This window comes from Marmota flaviventris, chromosome 11 (assembly GCF_047511675.1).
Source record: "Marmota flaviventris isolate mMarFla1 chromosome 11, mMarFla1.hap1, whole genome shotgun sequence".
NCBI classification, from domain to species: domain Eukaryota; kingdom Metazoa; phylum Chordata; class Mammalia; order Rodentia; family Sciuridae; genus Marmota; species Marmota flaviventris.
The window spans coordinates 62,351,905-62,370,120 of NC_092508.1; the positions used below are offsets into that span (position 1 = coordinate 62,351,905).

General features: G+C 37.5%; 1 protein-coding gene across 1 annotated transcript in view; it reads left to right on the top strand.

The window, feature by feature from the left end:
* Lrp2 (LDL receptor related protein 2) overlaps positions 1–18,216 on the top strand; it is a 192,545-nt gene that overhangs the window by 25,929 nt on the left and 148,400 nt on the right. The window contains exons 3-6 of the mRNA XM_071619302.1: positions 4,417–4,445; positions 9,946–10,053; positions 12,639–12,761; positions 15,998–16,114. Of these exons, the coding sequence (XP_071475403.1) occupies positions 4,417–4,445; positions 9,946–10,053; positions 12,639–12,761; positions 15,998–16,114 (377 nt within the window). The remainder of the gene's footprint in view (positions 1–4,416; positions 4,446–9,945; positions 10,054–12,638; positions 12,762–15,997; positions 16,115–18,216) is intronic.

The window sequence follows — 18,216 nt, forward strand, 5'->3', positions numbered from 1 at the left end:
GAGCAAAGAATTAGGCTTCCAATGATGTCTGGTTAACATCCTCAACTCTGTTTTGTATTTTATTTAGAGACAGGGTCTCACTGAGTTGCTTAGCACCTCACTTTTGCTGAGGCTGGCTTTGAACTCATGATCCTCCTGCCTCAGCCTTCTGTGCTGCTGGGATTACAGGCATGTGCCACAAAGTGTCTGCTTGACTTCAAAGTGTCTGGTTGACTTTTTTTTTTTTTTTAGAGAGATATTTTTTAGTTTTAAATATTTTTTAGTTTTCGGTGGACACAACATCTTTGTTTGTATGTGGTGCTGAGGATCGAAACCGGGCCGCACGCATGCCAGGCGAGCACACTATCTGGTTGACTTCTAAGAGTCCTTCTGTCTTCTCCTGAGGGACAGCTTTGAAGATGGTTGTTGAACAGTTGATTAAATTGAAAGAAACAGTAACAGCATGATCCATTATTAAAAATCTACAAATTATCTAGATCTCTTATAGTTTTCTGGAAGTCATTTTGACTTCACCTATATATTATATTGCATCAAATATTCACAATTTACTGAATATTTGATGCACTGGGAATATAGACACATTCATTCTTGCCTTTAGATTACACTTACCAATAATGCTCTGTTCATGGTAGATTCATAATAAACTCCTGTCACCTGTCAGCCTTCTTTTGGTTACTTAGTCTTTTTTAAAAACTTTTATTTTATTTGTTCATTTATTTTTATGTGATGCTAAGGATCAAACCCAGTGCCTCACATGAGCAAGGCAAGTGCTTTACCACTAAGCTATAACCCCAGCCCCATTAATATTAATTCTGGTACTTATTGCCCAAGAAAATACTTATTTTTTATTTTTGTGTACCAGGGATTGAACTTAGGGGCGCTCAACCACTGAGCCACATCCCCAGCCCTATTTTGTATTTTATTTGCCGAAGCTGGCTTTGAACTCATAATCCTCCTGCCTCAGTCCCCCCCAAGCTGCTGGATTTACAGGTGTGTGTCACTGTGCCTGGTAAAAAAAGACTTTTTTTTTTTTTTTAAACAGTATCTTTATTTTGTTTACTTCTTTTTATGTGGTGCTGAGGATTGAACCCAGTGCCTCACATATGTGAAGCAAGAGCTCTGCCACTGAGCCACAACCCTAGCGCAAGAAAAAAAAAAAACTACTAAACATATCTTTTTGGCACTCTTGCTGTGCAATACTTCTTGACAATTGAAGAAAGTTCTTATTTTGTTGACATAAGTCAGACATGCCCTTAGCTAAATTGTCAAGGTCCAGTCATGCATGTACATGTACCTCACTATTCATCTAACAAATGAACTGTTGTCGAAGTTCAATGTTTGGGTAAATAATAATACAGTGAGCTCCACCATAATCATCAACATTCCCCACCTGCAGTACTGGGGATTAAACCCTGGGGCCCACTAACACTGAACTACATACCCAATCCTTTAACACACACACACACACACACACACACATACTTTTTGAGACAAGGTCTTGCCAAGTTGCTCAGGCTAGCCTTGAACTTGCCATCCTCCTGCCTTAGCCTCCTGAGTAGCTGGGATTACAGGGGTATGCCACTGTGCCTGGTTAAACATCAACATTCCAAATTTGAATTGTCAGCAGAGTTGTTGAAGCATTGATTGCATCAAAAAAAATATATGTATTATTTCTACTTTCTGAAATATACACATTTAAAATGATCAGGAATTTAGTTCTGAGAATGTAATTTGTGACTTATAAACCCATTTAGCAATTACATACCAGCCTAGTCTGAATTTGGGCCATAGCTAAATAAGGATGAGAGGTTTAAGGCACATTAAATTTATTGTTTAATTAAATTAAATTTAGTGTTTGCACACTGATTACTGACCTTGACATCTCTCTTCTCCCTCCCGCCTTTCTCCTTTTTTTGTGTGTGTGTCTTCTCTCTCTTTTCATGTTTTTAGAGCTTGTTGTTGTAACCATTGTGATGGTTAAGAACTAAATAGATGGAGTCAGAGAGAAGGAATATAGCAAGGTGATTATTTGATCCAGTCAAGAAGATCTGTTCAGTGGTTATAAACAAGATAGCCTGTGACTCTAGAGAATGACATTTCCACTAGTTGGCAGTCGGTTTCTTCTCTTACCCCTATTGTCACAACTTGCAGTATGAAACCATTGTTTACTTGATAGTGTGGTGATCTAACCTGATTGTTAAGATGATTGAAATAACTGTACTTACCACATCCATGTCAGCCTCACTTAGGGCTCAACACTTGGACCTGAATAAATCAGGAAAGCTCTGGTTTGATGTTGTCCATCCAGGCTGTGTTTAAGAGCTGGTCTATCTTAAAACTTTTGAGTAGGGAGGCTCCCTGCCTGGAGATGACTGTAGTCATTTATTTCTCATGTACCCATTTTCTTTTTTAGTGTTTGATTCCATTCACTCATTTTCCAATATTAACATTGCTGTAATCAGGGGTATAGGAATCCTTTGTGTGATTGGGATTGAAAAGCAGCTTTTCAGTGGGAGCTATCTATCTTTTTTTTTTTTTTTGGACTGGGAATTGAAATCAGAGATAACTTTACCATTGAGCTGAAACAGGTCTTGCTAAATTGCTTAAGGACTCTAAGTTGCTGAGGCTGGTCTCGAACTTGTGATCCACCTGCCTCAGGCTCACTAGTCACTGGGATTACAGGTGTGTACCACCATGCCCTGTGCTATTTATAATTTTTGTGCAGTTGTGTTAAATTATTAAGTGTGGAAGGCATTTTACTTTTCTTAAGTAGTTTGATTCATTGGATTCTTATTTACCTGTCTGGACAGACTAACTTAAGTTTTCTGCTGTATAGATAGTGTTCTTTTCAACATGCTATAAGTGTAGCTTTTTTGCCATTAAAGATGTAAATGGCCAGTTAGTTCCTATAGGGGTCAGTGCTGGGGAGAGGAAGGTCTTGAGTTTAATTTTCTTCTATGCAAAGGGAAGCCCCTCATCAGTGATGATAGAGAAAGCCCTACACGAATTATTCAGAGTATATAACAGAACACAATATAAACACAGATGCAGCTCTTTGGTTGGTACTAACTGGTAGCAAGTTTTCATTGCTGAAAGTTATTGGTAAAATCTTGGAGATTCTTTTGAATGTTTTGGGCATGTAAGTGATTGTTCATTATTTTTTTATTTTTATTTATTTATTTTTTTTTGAGAGTTATGGTTTGGATGTGAGGTGTCCCCCAAAAGCTATGTGTGGGATAATGCAAGAAAATTCAGAGGAGAAATGATTGGGTTACAAGAGCTTTAACCCAATCAGTGAATTTAGAGGATTTTAGATGTTTGACTCATCCCCCCTCCCCATCCGCATCCCCACCCCCCACCCCTTGAACTGGTAAGCCTGTGAACACAGAGTGGATGTTCCAAGGAGAAGCAAGCCTCCCTGGAATTAGATTCTTTATCACACTCCCAGGGGAGTTAATTTCAAGTTGCTGGTACCAGCAGCTGCGGCATGATATTGCCCAATCCCAGGTCCTTTTATTGATGAGTAGGAAGGAGTGGGATTGCTGCTTAAGAAATTTTATTATCTTTAGAAGGGAAGAATTTATTATAGAGGTTTTCTTAGATGATCTCTTTTATGTGGGTTAAGACATTTTGAGCTCTGAATGTCCAAGCTGCTTAGAGGTTCTGAGTTGGTCTCCACTGGCGTGGTACTGCCACCCTGAAGGGGTGTTTAGATGTGCATGAGAGTGTTTTTTGTTGTCACAGTGACTGGGGGTGGGAGGGCACTGCTGGCATTCCACAGGTGGGGGCCAGGAATGCTGTGGATCCTGCCTTGCTCAGGACAGTTCTGCAAGATGAGTTAACTGCCTCATCCCAAATGCCCCCAGCGACCTCTCAAGAACCCCTGAGAAGTGTGGCTTTGTTTATAATGCTCTGTAGTGCTGATGGTCAGCCTGACTGCAAGGGCCAGAGAGACTTAATGAAAAATAAATGGGATGTGAGAGACAGGAAGGGGAGAACTAGTAGTTAGATGGAAATGGAGAAGAGTAGGCTGGTTATGGCAGGTGGTCACTTCCATTCCTCATCTCAGCATTGAGAGGCTACTTGAATAGCATGTCCCATTATTCTGCTGACTTTTGGTCACCAAAAGGCACTATATTTTAATTACTCAGCTAAGATAGTAAGTTTTGAGATGAGCTGACTGTCTTGACAGCTGACCGAATTCTGTGGGCTGGATGCTCAGTCACATTCAACTTGGAGAGGATGAAGGGTTAAAGTCACCTGGCTATTGGTGGTGATATCCTGTGGAACCTTTGGCAAAATGCAAGATACAAGTGGAGCTGCTTTGGTTTAGGTCCGGGGCAACTGGAAGGGCTACATCAACTGCCCACCAGCTTGCTCACTGGCCCATGGTAGGTGAAATTCTGGGGAGCATAGTGGAACTCTAAGCCCTTCTTATGGCCAGAGTCTGCCTGCTAGTTGTGGGTTATGTCCCCAGAGTGACCCTCGGTTTAACACAGTTACTGGCATGAATGATCATCCCATTTGCTGTTGTCATTCTTTAGCTTGACAATCAAGGCACTGTCTTGATCCATCTTCTTATCCTTACTGTCCGCACTCCCGGAGATCCTCCCTCTGCTTGGGCATGGAGGCCTGCTCATTACCCTTCACCTGTGCTGGGCTTTCCTTAAGTTGTTTCAACCCCATATAAACTTGGTTCCCATCTTTACCTGCCCAAATGCTGCTTATTCATAAACATCCAGGGTAGTCTGTTCTCAAAGACTTCCCTGATCACTTCCACTTGTGTGTTACCCAGGCTCCCACCAAGGTCAGTTGGTTTTTATTATCTCTGTTGTCCACTGCCTTATAGCATAGCTTTGAGTCAGATTGCCTGGGTGTGAATCCCCACTCCACCACTTAACAGCTGTGAGATTGGTCAAGCCTCAGTATCCTCATCTGTGAAGTGGGGCTACTGATACTCTCTCACAGGGTTGTTCTGAGGATGAGCCAGACAATCTACTTAAAATAAATTGCTGGCAAGTTCTGGGTGAACATAAGATGGCATTTGTTTTGTAGGAAGTGGGATGATGAGAAGCAGCAGCTCTGGAACACACAGTCCTGGGTCTAAATTGGACTTTGACATTTTCACCTTTGTGACCCTAGGGAAATTGGTTAATGTCACTGAGGCTTAGTTTCCCTTCTATTAAGTAAGAATAAATCTTTTCATACAGTTTTAAGAGGAACCAGTGGGTGTATATAAAGCTTTGTATATTATGGGACACATGGCAGGTGCTCAATAAATACCAGCTATTTTTGTGTGGGTATGGAATTTATAATGTGTATTACTTTTGTCCCCAGTAAACTTGTAAACTCTATGGAGGGTTCTAAAACAATAATTTGGAAAAAAAAAGCAATTGATCTAACAGAACTAAAGAATTTCAGATCACCTATTTGGTGATCTAATTAGGAAACTCAGGCAGCCAGAATGTACCAAGGAAGACAGTAGGAAGTTGGCTTGCTCCGCATGCTCTTATTTCAGTTCCATTAACTGAATTCTTGACGGTTCCATCAATGACATTAGGCAGGGCAGGGTCTTCCATGTAATTTGTTACCCTCGGTTGTCGTGGTTACAGTGTAAAGTTTTGGAAATTAGCAGGTGACCCTAAATCTTCAAAAGAGGATTGGCCTTATTTATATGAGTAATGTGTGTGGGAATTGTAGGTGTCACCCACCTTGTAAATATCAGAAGTATGTCCAAAGTAAAGAAAATTAAGTACAGAAAAAGTGAAGTGAAAATTATGGGTCAATTAAGAGCTTTTTATTTTTATTTTTAAAATTAAAAAAAATTAGTATAGATGGACATAATATTTTTATTTATTTATTTTTATGTGGTGCTGAGGATCGAATCCAGTGCCTCACGCATGAGAGGCATGTGCTCTACCACTGAGCTACAACCCCAGCCCAAGAGCTCTCTTCTTAAATTTGTTTCTTTGAGTTCATTGCAGGTAGGACTATTAAGATATGAACTAGTTGTCCACGTTTTTAAAAAAGAACTCATGTACCCCTCCAGTGGACCAAGTATTCGGAAGGACTGGTTAAGAGGATCTAGCAGAAAAATAGGATTTGCCATAGAAATTACCCTACTCTGTTAACTCTGGACAATGTTCCATTGACTACCACTTGCTTTTCTCTTTTCAGAAGAGAATTCATGGAAGGGAAAATAAACTGTTGTAAAGGAGGGATAAGAAATGAAACTTACTAATGTGATTCAGTGTTTCTTTCTTTATTATAAACTTTTTGCATATTCCTTTTATTTCAGATTATTCCAGATTCCATTTTTCTTTCTATGGATTTAAGATCATAAATTCACTTTTAAGTCTCACTGTTTGCTAAGATGGTTTTATATGTCTTTGATGTGTAAGTGTCTCAATAGATTGAATTTTACAAAGAGGAATCTTCACTGCTGATGAACACACATTCACAATCCCACGTGTGCCCAGCTCTGGGCTAGACACTGTGGATGATACAAGAAGAGGTCTTCTGGATCCAGGACTGTTCCCTGCCCTTAAAAACAAACAAATGACTCCTTCCCTCCTCTGGGCACTATCTGTGACTCTAATATTTTATCTTAACACATTCTTAGTCTAACACTTGGACCAGGAAGCTTGGGACATGGCTATTTATAAAGAAAGGATTACTCTTGTTTTTTTTTTTTTGGGTATTTTAATATCTTTGGGCTCTATAAGCTTGGGAAACAAATCTGTCCTTATTTCTGATATCAGTTTTCCTGAAGTGACAAAGGTCTTATTTCTCTTTGTTGCTTTTGATTGTTGCAAATTTTCTGAAGCCCAAGGATATTTTAGTGCAATGTTAGCTGCAAATTAGACAACTCTTTCTCCTCCAACCAAAGAATGTAAGCACTGTGAATTCTACATCAGTACAATAAATGAACTCAAAGTTTGGGGAAGGAAAAAAAATTGGATTTTTATGTTTGATTTTGAGTTTAGTTTTTTTTTTTTTTTTTGTGAAAGGGAACATAGAGAGCAATGTGCCTAGGTCCTAGAACATAGGGCTGTCAGGTTCAAATCCTTATTTTGCACGTATTTGCTTTGCAGCTGGGAAATTTACTGACTGCTCTGTGCCTCAATTTCTTTATCTGTAAAATGTTCATAATAATGGCATCTATCTCATAAGGCTGTTATAAGCCCCTGGTAGGGCTTGTGAGTAAGGGCTACTTATTTAAAACAATATACTAAGGAAATAAAGTATGTACCAACCCACTGAAACCAGGGACACCTGAAATTGTTATCAAGTCTAATCCAGGCCTTTTTATTAGCAGTTTATTTTTAAACAACGTATATTCCCTTTATAATAAAATGAATGACAGGCTTCTGACACCAGTGAAACATTTTGGATGGTTGCTGAGAGGCCACCCAGCAGTGATAAAGCATCTGTTTGTTTTTTCTGGAGAGAGATTTTCAAACAATAGTCATTTGGGAGTTCTAACAGGCATGGAAGTTACCATTGAAAAGGTGAATTTGACAAATGAATTATCATGGATCTGTTGATACATTGAGTAAATTGGATGTGATCTATTACTTTAGATAATGGAGTGATTGTGAGCTCAGCTGTGAAAATCACTGCCTATAAAGACTTACCTGATTGCAATATTTCCCATCAGTTTCAATTTTTATATGTATGATTTTAGAAAATTGGCCTTTTAGTGTTCTGAAAAACCAAACCAAACCAAAACAAAAAAACTTTTGGGTCCCTATTTTGTATTCTTTTCATGATGTATTTAACCTGGTATTTGAGCTAAAAACAAGCAACAAAAAACTTTCCAATTTGACTTGTGATAAAAGTTGCTCAAGAAATAGTATTAATATGTATTTTCAAAACAGGCAATGTATCATTCTGGGAACTTTCTTTTATATACTCAATTTCTGAGATAGTACTTTTCTTTTTCCCACAGCAATATGAAACTCTGTATGTGGACTATCCTTTACAGTTATAATTTTTCAATCAGAACTGATTAGATACTAAGAAGAGACAAATGTACTGAACTTACAAATATATTATGTTGGATTACTAACAATAGACCTAATTGGTAAAAATGACTTAATATATGTTGTGTTAATAGCTAAACCTCTAAAGCCTCTAATCTCCCATGGAAATATTGCTTTGTAGAACAAAATCCAATGAGAAGTTCTGGGATTCCAGAGTGAATTTGTACATTCCTTAGGGGCATTTTTGCAAGGGAGGTTGTTGTGTTTTAAAGGTAGTTGATAAGAGACCTGCACCACCAACCCCAGACCTGCACCACCAACCACCATCATGCATTAGTCTATAGAAGGTATTTGGGTGTACGTGCTTCTGTACCACTCGGTACCACCATTTAGCCAAGGGAAGTTTCTGACCATTTGCAGCATACATTATAAATCAGGATGTCACTACCAGACAATCAGATTTGAACATTCCATGAACAAAGTAGCCCATATTCCCTAGGAATAGATCACTTAACTATGTTTATGTCCTGTTGTTGATATGCCTGCATTTACCCAAGTCAGGATAACACATTGTTTATTTATTCTGGGAATATGTAATTGATGTGTATATTTACCTAATTTGGGGTTAATTAGCTAAAAATTGAAATGGGTAATTTAGCATGATTGCTTCAGTACAGGGGGAAAATAAAATTATTCTTCCAACTCTGAAAATTACTCCCTATCCCTTGGGTTTGTGAAAGAATAATTTTGAGTCTTCTCCAAGTTGGGCTGGTTGTTGGCTGTTTTCTTTAAAAAAAATTTTGTACTTGGCACATAATGCTTGGGAAGTTCACTGGCCAGATATTTGGGGAAGCTTGGAGGATTTCCAATTGCCAAATTAGTTCCCTGGAGAGACCCAGGGAAATTGCAGGATATATTTGCTGAATGAAATTAATTTGTTTAAGTCATGTTCTCTTTCTAATGTCAGTAGGGGATACTATTGCCACTTGGGGACGAGATAACCTTTGGTGCTAAGCTTGTGCACTTATAGTTGGCTGCAGAATTTTTTTTTGCCTTTAAACAAAGTATTCATTTGAAGAAATGAGCTTACAGACTTGGCAATTTACAAATTCATTAAAAAAAAAAAAGCCAGAATATTGATCTGAATTTAAGGATGAAGTGCTGTAACTTGCTATGTATGATTTGAAAAATGTAAGGTGAGAAACTCAAAAAAGCACAGTCAAGCAGATCAAAAGTTAAACATGATGTTATCAACCGGAGATAACCACTGGTAACATTTTGATCTTTTTTGACATTTTTCTTTTTTCTGTATGTGACTTTGTTAGAGGTAAAATTTTGCATCCTTGTCTTTGTTTACATTACATTGTAAATATTTCTCCAAAAATAATTAGAAATTCTCATAACCATTTTCAAAAATTCATAGTAGGAGGCTTGAAATTTTTTTTTATTATAAATAATGTGATAAAAGTCTTTATATTTACATAAATATTTGTCTAATTCTCTGGTTAGGTCCTGAGAAAAAAATACTTAGAAAAAAAATTACTAAGGTAAAAAAAAGAACATTTTTTAAAAACAGGATGCACTTTGTCAAATTGGTCACTTCAGGGTACGCTCTAATCAACTGTATTATGAAAATGACCTTTCTACAGACCTCCAAGGAAATTTTTTTAATATTATCACTATAAAAGTGTTTCCTAATTAAAAAAAATGTTTTGCATTTCTTTGGTTACTAATAAGTTGAATAATTTTTCATTTTTATCAAAAATTTGTATTTCTTTAATAAAATGTCTGAGGCTTTAAATTTTATTTTAAAACTGAGAGAGAAGATGGGGGGGAGGGGAGGGGAGGGGGGATAGTAGAGGATAGGAAAGGCAGCAGAATACAACAGACACTAGTACGGCAGTATGTAAAAAAGTGGATGTGTAACCGATGTGAATCTTCTGTTTCTTGGGTATTATAGAATGCAACAGTGGGTATTTTCGCTGTGGAAATGGGCACTGTATCCCTGAAGCCTGGAGGTGTGATGGTACCGGGGACTGTTCAGACGACACAGATGAAGCTGGCTGCCGTAAGTGGGGAAGGACCAGGCTAAGCTCTTTTTGATGCTTTGTGTTGATTTCAGCCTATCAAAGAAAAGAACTATGCTTAATGATAGATCCAGGGCTGGGCTCAAATCATTTGTAATCGGTATAACTGAATAAGAGAATCCATGGTATTAATAATAGTTTCACTCCCTTTAAGGAAGATGTTCAATTTACATCAGTTTCTATCTTACCCTTGTCCCATGGCCACAACGTTGATATGGAAATTAATTTTGCCATTAGTTTTTTGAAATCTATAAGTGACTGTTGCTGATCTATTCACTCTGGAAATTTTTATTAGTTTTTTGAAATCTATAAGTGACTGTTGCTGATCTATTCACTCTGGACGTTTTTCAAATAAATAAAAATTAAAAAAATATAATTTGTACTTCAATGAGGAGTCTATTCTTATATAAAAGATGTAATGTAGAGCTGGACGTGGTGGTGCACACCTGTAATCCCAGTGACCTTGGATGCTGAGGCAGGAGGATCACAAGTTTAAGGCCAGCCTCAGCAACTTAGTGAAACCCTGTTTCAAATTAATAATAATAATAAAAAATAAAAACAAATGTAGTGTAACTTGTGAATAAAAAAATAAAAAAGTGTTTAGTGTGATATTGTTTTAAAAATTCTAGTTAAAAATGTGATAAAGTAAATCCTAAATGTAAGTAATTATAATTTTTACATGTATTCATATATCTTCCAAAATAATGCTGAGGTGGCTTTTAGATTAGGAAAGTGAGCTCTAAAGAAGTTATTGCTTATTGTAGCCCCACAGTTGGTGAGTGCCTTGCACAAGTCCCTGCCCTTAAGTCCACTGCTCTTTCTTACTTGGCTTAGGTGATCAATCACATTGCTGCAATAGGTAAGCAGACAAGGGTTATCATCCCATGAACAGGAAAGCAGGTGAAAAAACCCTTGTTTTGAATTGTTCACATCCTGTGGGCACCCCAGAACTGCCAAACTTGGGTGTTTTGTTTGATGATGACTCATTTGAAAATGTCGGCAAGGGTAAGAAATTGCACCCATCCAGTGCTTCTCAAGCTTTCAGGCACAAATGGATCACCTTGGAACTTGTGAAAGTGCATATTTTGACTCCATATGTATGGGGTGGGACCAGAGATTCTCCACATCTCAAAGTTCCCAGCTGAAACTTGATGCTCATACTTGGAATAGGAGAGCAGCTATTTTGTGGAGACATCATCCTGTGCTACCAGTTTGCTTCCTTTGGGCTTACTGAGTTCACTTTTTTTTTTAAAAACAGTATGAGCAAAAGCTCAGAGGAAGCAAATTGAGAACAGTGTAATCTGGGATAGAGGAATAAAGGAAAAGTTATACCACCAAGTCTTCTGAGAGTGTTACTACATATCAAGGTCTTATGACAACAATACCAAAGACAAAGATGATAGCAACCAGCATCATATGGCACTTTTGGAGATATTATTTATTTTTTTACAATGAACTATGAGATAAGAATAGTCTCCATTTTATAATGCATGTAGTAAGGCTCAGAGAATTTGCCAAAGATCCTAAAGCAAATAAATTGTGGGAATAATGATTATTTGATTCTGGGTCTTCTTTTCCATATCTCATGGATTTTCTGGGTCATCATGATACTTCACCATTAGATATTATAAAACATTTCAAACAATTTAACAAACACTCATGGTTAATTTTGATTAAATTAATTTAATAATTTTGTCATATATTTGGTAAATGTATAGTTGGGCTATTTCTTTTATTGTTTTTTCTTTTTTGCTGCTGGGATCAAACCCAGGGTCTGCTGCATGCTAGGCAAGTGCTCTACCATGGAGCAACATCTCCAGTATTTTTAATTTTTTTTCTTTATTTTGAGGCAGGGTCTGAGTTAACTTGGAGCCCAGTAAATTGCTGAGGCTGGCCTGGAATTTGTGATCCTCTTTTCTCAGCTTCCCGGGTAGCTGGGATTATAGGAGTGTGCCACTGAGTCTGGCTATTCTCTGTTTTTATAATGTTTGGGTCAACAGTTTGTTTTGATGCCATTGATGAGATTATCTGACAGTGAACTTTATTAAAGTTCAGACTTCAAATATATTGAGCAGGACTTGACGTGTGTGTGTGTGTGTGTGTGTGTGAGTGACACTGAGGATTGAGCTTAGGGTGCTGAACCAATGAATTACATCCCAATCCTTTTTATTTTTTATTTTGAGACAATATCTTGCTGAATTGCTGAGACTGGCCTTGAACCTGTGAGCTTCCTGCTTTAGCCTCCTGAGTAGATGAAATTATAGAAGTGTGACACTGCCCCTGGTGGTTTTTTTTTTTTTTTTTGGTAGTACTGAACATTGAACCCACAGTGCTCTACCACTGAATTATATTCCCAGCCCTTTTTATTTTATTTTTGAGACAGGTCTCACTAAGTTGTCCAGGCTGGCCTTGAACTTCAGATCCTCCTGCCTCAGTCTCCCTAGTAGCTAGGATTATAGGCAGGTGCTGCCATGATTGGTGACATATGGTCTTTTGCAGTAAGAATGTTTTTCTGGTATAATGGGACAGATGTTTGCCATAGTGAGTTCTTTTTTGGTTGTTTCAGCTCGTCAATCCTGCCAGTCGGGTAATTTCCAGTGTGAGAGTGAAGGAAACTGCATCCCCCATATCTGGGTGTGTGACAATGAGGAGGACTGTTCGGATGGCTCAGATGAACATCAGCATTGCCGTATGTGTTTAGAGAGGCATCTTGTTTTGTTTTTTTGGACATTTCAAATCTAATCTGTCACAGATAGGTTACACATAATGTGATGATTCTTTGTACATAAATACTGAGCTAGATGTTAAGTGACCAGAGAACCTATGCCAGCAATTCAGGGGGTGAATGACATTGAAAAGGGTGAATGTACTAAAGACTTAGAAATATGTCCCAGCAATTTGGAACTGGGATAGGTTCCCAATCTTTAATTTGGTTTATATTATGTTCAAGTAAGAAAGAAAATATTTGCTCATTCGCATGGTTGGCAGTTGGATGAAATCCGTTTGCTCCAGGGGCCCTCTCTGCATTCAGTACTTTCACCTTTGTGGCTCAAGTATTAAACTCTCTTTTTTGGACTACTACAAGCTAGTCTTTTAGAGGCATTGTTGGTAGTGACTTCAGTGTTACTACATGGTTTATGAGCTGCCACAATGGCTGCAGCCCTGGATAAGGCCCCACTATAATCTCATCATGCTCATGATTTCAGTGACCTTCTGTGGGCTGATGAGACCCAAATCCATGCCTATACTTTAGTCTTGTGGATTAAACTACTTTTTGAATATCTCCAAGGTGCATCAAACAAAAGGTGCCTCAACTGAAACCAGTTATCTTCCCCCACTGAACTGACTTTTCCCACCATATTTGCTGGTCTATGTGCTTTATCTCTATTAATAGAAATAAAATTTAGCCCACTAGAAGTTACTGGAAGATAATACAAAATCAGAAGTAGCCCAGTTGGGGCTCTTTTACTTGTTAACCTATACTTCATGAAATATATTTCATAATGTAAGTATTTCATTACATAAAAATAATTTGTAAATGACATGAAAGAGGTAATCAATTCACATGGAAAGGTTATTACAACCCCCTTGGCGACCATGCTAGAAACTTGGAAGTTGTTCTTGATTCTTTCCTCTCCTTCACCAACTCCTGCCTAATTTACCTTATAAACATTTCTAAGGTTTCTTTCTTATTTTCCATTATGTGACCACTCACTGTCAGCATCTCTCACCTGGATGGCTGCAACAGCCTCCGGATTGGCTTCTTTGCCTCCAGTCCTGTGCCCCGCTCAGGGTCTCCCCAACACTGATGATGAAAAGATCTAACCAAAACCCTTTGCCCACTCTCCATCACCTCCAGTTGTGATTCCTGCCTGGAAATGTCCATATGGGGCACCGTAATGCTTGCAGTTTCCTGTTCCAGACTTTTGCCTCCATTCCTCCTGCCTGAAGAATCATTGCTACATAGTCCTTGTTTCCTTTTGGTCTAGATTACTGCTACTTCTCCTTTAAAACCCATCAGAGGTGTCCCTTCCTCAGGAAACTGTCCCAATCCCATGTTCCTGTCCCAGGGTGAATTTGGGACCCTTCTGTGATGCTTCTATAGTTCCTGTGTACCTGTAATTTACTTTCATAATTATTTTCTAATTATTTCTTAAAAGGCTCCCCCAGAAGACTATGAACTCCTTAAAGATAGGGATTGTGCCTAATTCATCTTTAGATTCTCAATGTTGGTGAACTTGGTGGCACCTAGTAGACCCTCAATAGATGTTTGTGTAATGAGCAAATAAAGCATTAGATCAGCTCATAGAATTATGTAATTTTTACCTGTCATTTCTCTAAGTTTAATGAGCTTTTAATTACTCCCTCAAACTCTTAAGATTAGTCCAAAATATAGAATTATTTGGGCTTGATTTTAAGAAGAAAGCCATGATCATTAACATAATACTGGCACCTGCTTTAGTTTCTTTTCATACTGAAGACCACTCATAACCTACCTTTTCAGGAATAAAATAAATCTCTTTAATTTTATGTGACAATTGAAAATATATATTTAAATACATTATGTGGAAATATAATCTTTTAAACCTTATTCAAGGTAAAACAGTGTTTCTGTCATGGGTAGAATTTAGACATTGAAGTGCCTTCTAGAAGAGTTTATCTATTCTGACCTTATTAATAAAAGTAAAATTTAGTCTGCAGATACTCAATGATGGGAGAAAATATGAAATCTGTAAGCATTTCAGAAATAGGCAGACTGCAAAACATTTTATTTCCTATTCAAGAATTACATGACACATTCATGAGAAAGCAAATTGAAGGAAGGAACAAAGTGACAGGAAAGATACAATCAATTAAGCATGGAAAGGGTTTTCAAAAAATATACATGAAATTCTGAATGTTTGAAATTTCAAGTATAAACTCTAAAGCTGTCATTTTTTACTTGTCTCTTAGAAAGGTTTTTCTAACAATTTTGATGGTGTGTGTGTGTATATATATATATATATATATATATATACACACACACACCATCAAAAATTTTTTTTTCAGAAAACCAAAAACCAAGTTTTGCTGAACCTAAGTATTTAACTATACAGAAGTATAGGAAGCTCTGTAAAATTCAGGCGAAAACCTCTTTCTTCCATTAGAGGATTACATTTTTTTTTTAGATGATAATGTTTCTCACATGCTTCTCTTTTTATGTGGACAGTAAAAAAAAAAAAAAATCACATGATAAGATAATGTTACCAAGTCTAGGTAATTCCTGCCTGAGCTACAGAACACCTTTCTCTCATGCTTGCAGGCAACAATCATTCCATTTTATGTTTTGTCCAGAGACTCACTTGATAAATTGCTGATGCCCTGCTTTTACCTGAACTCATCATAGGATAAAATCAAACTAAAGATTTTTTTTTGTTCATAAAATTGACACATGGCCAATGTAGACACTTTATAAAACAGAAAACTGTAAAGAAAAAAAATCCATAAAATCACTCATATTCCCACCATTCAGGAATAACCACTGTTAATCCTTTGACATTTCCTTGTTCAAAAAAGGATTTCAGTGGGGGAGGGGTGCTTACCAATCCTTGCTTAATCCCTATGTCTTATTTCACTCATCATCTTTACCATGTATCTTTCCAGTATATATTGTATTCTCAACACAGGTGGATCATGCAGTTGTCTACACTAGCATGCTGGAGTGTCTTTATTGTTCTGAGGGCATTTTGACAATATAATATCTTTTCTTTTGCATGGTAAGCTTAGCTTGGTGGTAGCAGGGTACTCTGCCTTGTATCCCTATGAACTTTTATGCCCAGTATCTGCTCTACTTTCCAATATCCTCACTCATATTTGGGAACTATCAGCCGGTTAGTGTGTGTCAGACTGTGATGATAAATTAAGTATTGTCTTTCCCCTTCACAGCTGGGAGGACATGCTCAAGCCATCAGTTGACGTGCTCCAATGGTGAGTGTGTTCCGAGGGAATACCTGTGCGACCATGTCAGAGACTGCTCAGATGGAACTGATGAGAGAGACTGCCGTGAGTCCATTTCAGTCTTTGCACTGTATTTAGTTTCACCCTTGTCCCTTTGGCATTTTAATCAATTTGTTAGATTTGTTGATGGACATAAATGCCTACAATACTCCTCTTGTTGTTGAAATCTCTTGGCAGATTCTTTTGTGGATTAGGGGTGATGTTCTGATAGGAGTCTATTTTTAACAAGACATTGTGAGTTTGTCCTGCCTTACTTAGCCCATCAAGTTTTTGCATGTTTTGAAGTAGGAAACTTTTAACATAGAATCTAGAAAGATGTTTGAATATGCTGAGTATAAAATAGAGTTTGATCAATTTTAACTTTTATTACACTGCTATAGAAAATTGGTGGATACAGTTTCTCATTAATTTTTCTGCTTTTGTGAATACCACATTTTCCAGGTTATCTTTGGAAAGTATTATATTCTGAAAATGGCTTTCCTGGGCTGGGGTGTAGCTCACTTCCCCCCCCCCCCCTGGAATTGACAGGCAGAAGGAAAGCAAATGGTTTTCCCTATAATGGCAATATATCAGTTTGTAACTGATTGCCATAAGCTAAGGCATATAAGTCACAATATTCTGTGTGTAATACATAGATATTACCATAACCAAAGCAAGAAAATACAGACATGTTGTATTATGTACTAACGAGTAAACTGCCTCTCTTGAGGTTTATACCAAATTGTTAGAATGAATATAAAAATATAGAAATTAGTTACTGTGTCATTCTTTTTAGTTTTTGAATGTAATGCTGGGGATTGAACCCAAGTCATTGTACATGCTAAGCAAATGCTCTGTCTTTGAGCTACATTCTCAGCCATTTTTAAAATTTTGAGTTAGAGTCTGGTTAAATTGTCCACGTTGGCCTCAAACTTCCAATCTTCATGTCTCAACCTCCTGAGAGGATTACAGTCACTGGGATTACAGTGCACTATAGTACCTGATCTTGTGTCAGGTTTATAGTCAATCTAATTCTGTCTTTAACCTTAGAAATACCCAGTTTCTCTTAAAAGTCTGCCATTTGTGAATTTATCCATAACTTCCTTGAGTTTTTATACGTTTCTTCCTAACATTATTTTTAGCATACTCCTGTGTTTATCACATGCTTCATGGAGATGCTTCTTTGTTTTGCTCTTAAATTTATGTTTAAAGCTTCAAGGAAGCTTTTTTGTCACTGCGACCAAAATACCTGACAAAAACAATATTCAGGAGGGAAAGTTTATTTTGGCTCACAGTTTCAGAGGTTCAGTCCATGATATGCTGACTCCATAGCTCTGGGCTATGGTGTGGTGGAGGAAAGCATCTCTGAACATGGCAACCAGGAAGCAGAAGGAGCTCTGCTCACCAGGGACAAAATATAAACCCCAAAAGCATACCCACTATGATCTACTTCCTCTAGGCATACCCTACCACTCAGTCAATCCATATCAGTGGATTAATCCACTGATTAGGTCACATCTCTCATAATCCAGTCATTTCACTTCTGAAAATTCTTGTATTGTTTCACACATGAGCTATTGGTGGACACCTCATATCTAAAACACAACATGAAGTATTCCAATAACTGGTGAACAGATTTTATGTATCTTAGAAACTTTGATCAAATGCTCTCAGTTATTATGTATCCAATGAATTTAGGTTTAAGCTTTAGCCTGTTCTCATGGGATACCACTTCTACTGTTTGAAAATTTTGATTTAATTTTAGTTCTCTAGGCTCTCTCTAAGTCCCTTCCTTTGAGCCAAGTAGTATATTTTATGCCTCTTAATGAAAGGTCTATTTTCTATAATTTTTTTTAACTAATCTTTCCAACATGGTGCCATGTATAGGGTGGAAGCTTACATAAATTAACTATGGTAAGCAAGTTGCTTCTGTTAATGGAGGAAATATTTGTATATGAGAAATGGAAAGACCTGTGCCTGGGTTCGATCCCTAGCATCATACAAAAAAATAAGAAAGACTGACACAGTAATTAATTCCTATATTTTTATGTCCAGATTCGTATTGAATATGAACCATTACCACTCTTGTACAATTTTATTTTATTTTGTGTTGCAATGCTGGGAATCCAACCCAAGGTCTCATGTAGGCTAGGCAAGTGCTCTATCAC